We start from the raw sequence: 7,546 nt of genomic DNA, 5'->3' as shown, positions 1-7,546 counted from the left end.
TTCCCTCATTTCATTTGGATAGACATGGAATTTCTTCTTCTTAAGCTTCAAACTGCAATGCTTGCATGTGTTGCAAATGCATTCAATCTTGTGCCACTCACGGTCTCCCTTTGGACAAACCACAGGCTCCCACAGAGACCTTAGGCTACAAAACTTGCCCTCCCTTGCAACACATGATGAGGATCTAGGTGGCCTACAGACTGCGCATTCATTGGGGAGGCATGGGCATCAATCCCCATGGAGCAATGCTCCAACACAACCAGATCTCAAGTCATTCATAGCTTGCTAGGACAAGTCAAGGTCTATGTGTGTTTCACAACAACAAACATTCCTGTCTTTGAGTTTCCTGACATACCAGGGCTTACAATGCTCAAAGCTCCTCTATCCAATTGAAATGTCTAGATTTTGATCCATAAACTTGAGATACACTCCGTCTGCTAACCCAACATGCGGGAACAACAGAACAATGAGCCCCCTTTTTCCCTACTACTAAACACAATCTAATAAAAGTATATAATGAAGAAAAACAACTTTCAACCACCACGCTAGTTTAGGATAGTCACAATTTCAATCACCGGGCTGGTTTAGGATAGTCAACCACCGGCCTGGTTTAGGACACATCTAGGACAGTCACAATTTCAACCACCGGGATGGTTTTCACAATTTAACAGTGGTATATGACCCAAATAGCAGAAAATTAAATTTAACGAATTTAAGTACTAAGAAACACAATAATTTCAACCACCGGGTTGGTCAATAACTAATCTCTATTCAACCATGCTAGTTCAGAACAATCACATAACTGGTGATTGAGCAGAAGCAGCCACGATTGCATGATGTTCCAACCATCGGGCTGGTTTAGTAAAATAACAATATATTGCTATTATTTTTTGCTCAACCATGCCACCGGGCTCGGCAACAACTAATGTTTGTTCAACCATGTTGGTTCAGAACAATTACATAACTGGTGATTGAGCTGAACCAACTTACGGTTGCATGATGTTCCAACCACTGGGCTAGTTTAGGACAATCACATTTAGTCCAAGCCTAGTTTAAGAAATGAAACAAGTAAACTATCGCAAAGCTCAATCACAAACCACTAGGCTAGTTTAGGCACCACTGACTTGCGTTGTGTCTAGCATGTGTATGATGTGCACCTCAAACACCTTGTGTCTCGTCCACTTCTTACAGATGTCCTTTCTATTTGGGGAAACTCTCGTATTTTCATGCCAAAAAGTCGTCACTGTAGAAATGACTTCTGCACTTAGGCTCTCTCTCCTTTTCTTGCAGTATGTTGAAGCCCATAGACTTCTCGGATCAGGATGATCGTGCATTGCTTCTGCTCTACATTCAATCGCTAGAGCCATGTTGGTCCTTCTGATTAACAACATCTTTGACATTGTGTGCCCAAGCCGTTTCTCCTTTATTTCAGGGGACACCAACATAGCTAATGTCACCCTCTTTCCAACTAGTTGATCTAAGTTGTGCACCCCTTTTACTTTTTGTAGGCCATTTCTCATATTAGAGAGCATCGCCTCTTGAGCATGCACCCGAGGTGTTGGTAGGGTTGTTACTATATGAACTTTAGGGTGTAGAATAATGCTTATGAAGACTCAAGACTAGTAATCATCTGAAAGGCCTGATGTTGCTGCCTTGAATGCTCCCACCAATTGTGACACCACATCTCATGTTCTTTGCTCCGATGGCAATGATTGAATGCGTGTATCTGCAACCACTTCTTGCTGCTACTCGATAAGGAGTCTTCTATCTTCTCATTGTTTCTCCCTTCAAAGATGTTGCAAAAGTTTCTTCTGTTGTTGATTCGATACCGTGCCAACGCTTTCCTCGACCCGCACTCTGTTCCTTGTGCCTTGACCTGGCTTTTCGATTTTCCTATCCTGCAGCCTCTGTCTGCTTCTCTTGCAAGCCATGGTGAGCTACATGTTGCCATTGACACCATGGCCACGATCAGTCCATAATAGACCCAGAGAAGCTAGCTAGTGAGGCAAGCATAGCAAGCAAGTGCATGGAAAAAGAAACAATTCAAAATTGTAAATAGTGTTGGATTTATTAAAATATCTTTGCACACACACAAATTGCACTTTTCCTACGTCTTCCATTTTAGGGTGAATCTAGATACCAATACCAATAACTATCAATGTTTTAAGACCCCCATGCACTAGTCCCAATAGTTTGGATTCTAAATTTTCAATCCGTTTTGGTTTTCAATAAATCAAAAAAAAGTTATGGAGCATGCCCTCAATTGGGTATGCATCACTTTAGCACAACATTAGAGGCCCGTTAACCCATGCATAATGATCTCATTTAGGTGTGTCCTTGGGTTGAGGAGAAGCTCATGTAGTGTACTTTTGAATGATTACTTGGTTGTATGTATGTATTGCTATATCCTATAGTCTTCAGGATGCATGCTTCACATGCAACATTGCACTTGTAATGCTTTAATGGTCTTGTTCCAAATCCTTATTCCATAATTTTTTGCTCTCACATGTGTTCAAGTTTGGAATGTAAAGTTTGCCGAATTCCATTGAGCAATGCATAAGTTATGGGTCATGCAAGATACCTATATATAGAAAAGTCCCTAGACCTCACCAAAAATGGCTACACGCAAGCAAACAATGACCCTGTAATCATATATAAAGATAAATAATCTTTATAATAAATATAATTATGTATAATATATATATATATATATATGTATGTATGTATGTATGCATGTGTGTGTGTGTGTGTGTGTGTGTGTGTGTGTGTGTGTGTGTGTGTGTGTTATTATATCTATCTATCTATGTATATATTTATTTATATTTATATAAATTCTGTGTCACATATATGTATATTTATCCTATATATTTGTTTATATTTTTATATAATCATATATAAAGATAAATATTCATTTATAATAGATATAATTATATATAATATTTAGAGCTATTTATATACTATATTATATATATATATATATATATATATATATATATATATATATAATACTCTCTCTCTCTCTCTCTCTCTCTCTCTCTCAGCTTGGCCAGCTCACGCGATCTCCCCGCGATGTGCGCCACGTCGCCTCAGTGGCACAGTCTCTCCCCTGCTCATGCAGTTTGTCTAACCTACCCACTCAGCATTCGTTCCGTGAATTTCGGACTCTGCGGCTTCGATGTCCACTGCTCTTCTTTCAGCAGTCTGCTTGACTGCTCTGCTCTCTGGCAATCTGCCGGGTCTGACAATCTACGACTCCGTGACTCCGAGAGACACGTGGTGCAAGATGATGTTGGGTGACACGACAGGGACACGTGGCATGAGGCGGCGTGACAACACTTTACAATCTACGAGTCTGCATCACATCACATCACATCATAGCCCTTGCCCACCACGTGGTGCAACCTTTGAATGCCACATGGATCCTCTCCTTAAAGAATAGTAAGATTATAATTTGAAATGGATGTTCAGAAAAAACAGCATTTGAACTTATCAATACATTGAAAATTCTACTCAAAGGAATATAGGTCATCATTAGTGGAGATGTTGATATTGGATTTAGATAATTGTTACCTTTGTTCTCTTGTGCATGTGACTGCTCTTATAGATTTTTTCATAAGAACACTCATGTTTTGGGAGATATGCTCATTAGAATCCTTTGACAATTCCTCATATTCAAGCTCTTAGACTCAACATCCATCTAGTCTTTCAAATCCATTTTAAAAGAGGAAGGTTATACGAATTAGGTGTCTTTACTCCATAATAAATTTATTGTCTCTTTTGTATTATAGTTCATGTCATTGCTCTTAACAAGAATATTGATAGTTTGGGAGACATTCTACCCTTGCTCAAAGTCTTGGGGATGACATGCTCTTAACAAGAATATTGATAGTTTGGGAGACATTCTACCCTTGCTCAAAGTCTTGGGGATTAGAATCCCTTCACAATTGCTCATATTCAAGCACTTAGGCTAAAGATCCATCCACTCTTTCAAATCCAATCGAAGCGGCACAAATCTACACTCTTAAATCTTGCTAACATTTTAGAACACAACCATCCGCCAAGCATTCTCGTTAGGAGAGCTCTCTTGTTTGTTATAAAGCAGGCATTCGACTCGTGTTTTATAAGGATTGATTCCAAAGAATAGGCTGTTTTACTGAATACCAAAACTGAATGATTCGATGGATGTACAGAACCGAATTATTGCTCTTGAAGTGCAAAACTTTGCAGCAAGAAATCAACCGAAATGTATGCACCGGTGTGTTCATAGACTCCGAGCCCTCTGCCTCATGGCAAAAACAAACTTCTCTAGCTCTACCGTTGAGGATCCCCCATCCTCCATCGCCCTCCTCGCAGCATCGCTTAGCTTCGCAGCTCTCACTCGCATCGCTTTTCCTTCTTCTTCCTGTAGCACCGTCCTTACCCCCCTTTCCACCTCCTTGCTGTTCACCATGCCATCTTTGTCCTTCCGGAAATCCACGCCAACCTTCCATCCGTTGACAACGTACCAGCGATTCGTTATCTGGTCTGAAAACATAGGCAACGGCAGCAGCGGCACCCCCATGCTCAGACTCTCGAGTGTTGAGTTCCATCCGCAGTGGGAGAAGAAACCGCCCACTGCAGGGTGAGAGAGTACTCGCAGCTGAGGCGCCCATGGGATGATCAATCCCTGCACTTTCGTATCTTCCAAAAAGTTTGAGGGGAATATGTCTGAATACGTTCGGGACCGGATATTGGGGCGGATACTCCACAGGAAAGGCTGCTGGCTTGCTTTCAAGCCTAAGGCGATTTGCTGCATTTGCTCGCAAGAAGGTTCCAACATGCTACCGAAAGAAACGTAGATGACAGAAGAGGCAGCGTGTGTGCCCAGCCACTCAATGCACTCGTCGTTCTCTTTGAGCAGGCTGGCTCCCATGACATAATTTTCTTTTACCGGGCGTCCTTCCAGAACTGCAGAGGGAAGTAGAGGCCCGACAGCGTAAACTTTTGAGTGCGATTCCCTCCTTAAAGCATCGAACGTATTCTTTTCCAAACCATAGTATGAATTTACGAATACCCAGTCACACTCTTCGAGCTGTTTGAACTGGCTTAGGATTAACTGAGTAGGGTACTGCGATGGATCTTCAACGTGAAGCAATGAAGGTAAGACGGACGGAATCAGGGGGGGCACTCCAGGGATGCACGTAATAGGTTCTTTTCCTGCACATGCCACCAAGCTGTCAATGACGATGTGGTGCAGGAAAGGCAGTCATAAAAAGTAAAGAATTTTGCCTTGAAGTGCATGAAATCCAAAGCTTACCTTCTGGTTGGTATGGGAAGAATCCACTGGATATTAACTTGGGAAGACGCTGGTAGATAGAAAAAACTGCCGCCGATTGCGTCCAGAAGAACACGGTCGGTATGCGGAATTTGCTCCCGACTTCTTGAGCCCAAGTAAAGAAAGAACCGTAAATCATGCAAGTCACCGGCGGACTTAGTTTCTCGATCAAACTTTCAAGCTGGCCTCTCATATTCAGGATCGCTGCTTTAAACTCAGAAACATGCTCTTTGACGTCGGCAAATTCGAAATCCAGAGGCAAACCGTCTTCGATCCAGACGAAGCGGATGCCCTGCTGTTCAACCATGAAACTTGTTGCACTGCGTAAACCGCGAAGGCCCAACATCTTGTCGTGGTTGCGCTTGGTGTTGACAAAAGTGACAACGAAACCATAGGAGGCCAAGAGCTTGGCGAGCTCGATCATGGGATTGATATGACCTTGGAAGAGGTAAGGAAGCAGAAGAGCGTGAGGGCGCTCGGGGAGGGGAAAGCTGAGATCGGTTGGTAAAGAATGAGGAGGAGACATGGTGAGGATGATCTGGGAAACTGCCGATGGAGGAGATGTTCTTATCGTTGGGTGGCAATAATGTATAATATTGTGTGAGAGAAAACGTGAACTCGTGAATTCCAATACATTGATTGATGATTGCTTACATCATTGGTGAAGTTTGAAGATGTGTTGAGATTCAAATTTTGGGGAATCTCTGTGGAAGCTTCCTTGCCTTGGTTCATGCCACATGGCACATGCCTTTCTTAATTCTTTGACGACTCTTCCATGTCCAAAAGATGGGACAATAAGGGCCACGGGACTCACTTGGTGGAACGTGTGGGTGAGTGTGATGAGTATGTGTATGTTCAACCACCATGTAGGGCCGCAGGTGCCCTGTGCCTGCCACACGTGAAAGCTCATTTTCTGGTGGGATTGGCGACACTTGGTAGAAATCTAGAGATCTCCTCTCTCTCTACATTTTTAGCCCCCTCCTCTCCTCTCTCTCTCTCTCTCCCCACCCCCCTTCCCTCCAAGTTCGGACTCCCTCTCTTCCTTTCTCTCTCTTTCTTCCTCCTCTTGGGCAGGCCTATTGAATGATGCATATCATTCATCTTGTTTTTAAATCATGGGTTAATTATGGGTCTTAGCCGGAAGTGTATTTTTTTGGGCTATAGTGAAGAGGCAAAGGGTTACCGTACATTACAGTAAAACTTGTCATTGTCTGAAATAACATCATAGTATAACATGCATAAATACTTCAAAAAAAGAAAAGATCCACATATTATTTTGACCATGTAGCACATCAAATTTCGTGACCCAACAACTATTACAAAGAACAAATACTTCTCTATGTGATTTTTTGCAAAAAGGAAGGGGACATGAAAAGGCTAGATTAGGATGTAAGGAATAGCGAGAGGAGATATATGTAAACTCGAGGATAGGATGGAATATGGGATGGGGTAGGGAAAGGGAATCTGTTGAATATGATGGATAGTACATGGTGTGGGATAGGGAAGGGGATGGGGTATATATGTGGTATGGGACAGAGATATCATTTGAGATAGGCATAGGGTGGGGGATACAATGGAAGGAGACAAGGGGAAGAGATGGGATGAATATGGGGGATAGGAATGGGATATGGGTGAAGGGGATATGATGGTACATGAGATGGGATACAAAAGACGGAGAGGATGGGGAATGAGGTGAGAGGTTGGGGTGCGATGGAGGAAAGGGATTATGAAGGAGAGATTGGGGGATGGAGAATAGGGAAGGGGATGTTCTAGGAAGAGGGGGAGGGAGAGGATAGGGTGTGACAGAGGAAGGGAGGGGTGGAGGAAGAGAACAAAGGCGTGGGGAAGAGGATTGGGTGGGATGGAATGGGGTAGGAGAATAAATAAGATTGAACATGGAAGGAATAGGATTGGGTGGGAAGGGGTAGAGAAAGAAGAAAAGAGGGTTGGAAACGTGATGGGCTAAATATGGAGGGGATAGAGAAAGTGGATAAGTTAGCCTTGGGGGAAATATTTAAAGAAGGGGATAGAGAAAGAGTAAGTGGGATTGGGAAGGGGATCAGGCTGAATGTAATGATTGGGATAGGAAGAGGAAAGGGAAGGATAGAGGAGGGATACAGGAAGGGTATGGACTAAATGTGGAGATAATAGAGCAAGAGGATAGAGTGAGATGGGGAAGAGGGTGAGGGAAGAGGAAGAAGATAGGAAGGGGATTGGATGGCATAAACAGAG

At 42.8% G+C, this 7,546-nt stretch overlaps 1 protein-coding gene across 1 annotated transcript; it reads right to left on the bottom strand.

Annotated features, from left to right (window-relative positions):
- Positions 1–3,873: 3,873 nt before the first annotated feature.
- LOC147897836 (7-deoxyloganetin glucosyltransferase-like) lies at positions 3,874–5,872 on the bottom strand. Its single transcript, XM_087380668.1, has 2 exons — positions 5,297–5,872; positions 3,874–5,196 (listed from the first exon to the last, which is right to left on the bottom strand). The coding sequence occupies exons 1-2, from the start codon at positions 5,838–5,840 to the stop codon at positions 4,262–4,264; spliced, it is 1,479 nt and encodes a 492-aa protein (XP_087236794.1). The 5' UTR covers positions 5,841–5,872; the 3' UTR covers positions 3,874–4,261.
- Between the last annotated feature and the right edge of the window lie 1,674 nt (positions 5,873–7,546).

Source organism: Dipteris shenzhenensis, chromosome 10, assembly GCF_047967505.1.
Source record: "Dipteris shenzhenensis isolate YYH24624 ecotype China chromosome 10, Dip_SZ_1.0, whole genome shotgun sequence".
NCBI classification, from domain to species: Eukaryota; Viridiplantae; Streptophyta; class Polypodiopsida; order Gleicheniales; family Dipteridaceae; genus Dipteris; species Dipteris shenzhenensis.
This window is presented reverse-complemented; position numbering and strand designations above follow the sequence as displayed.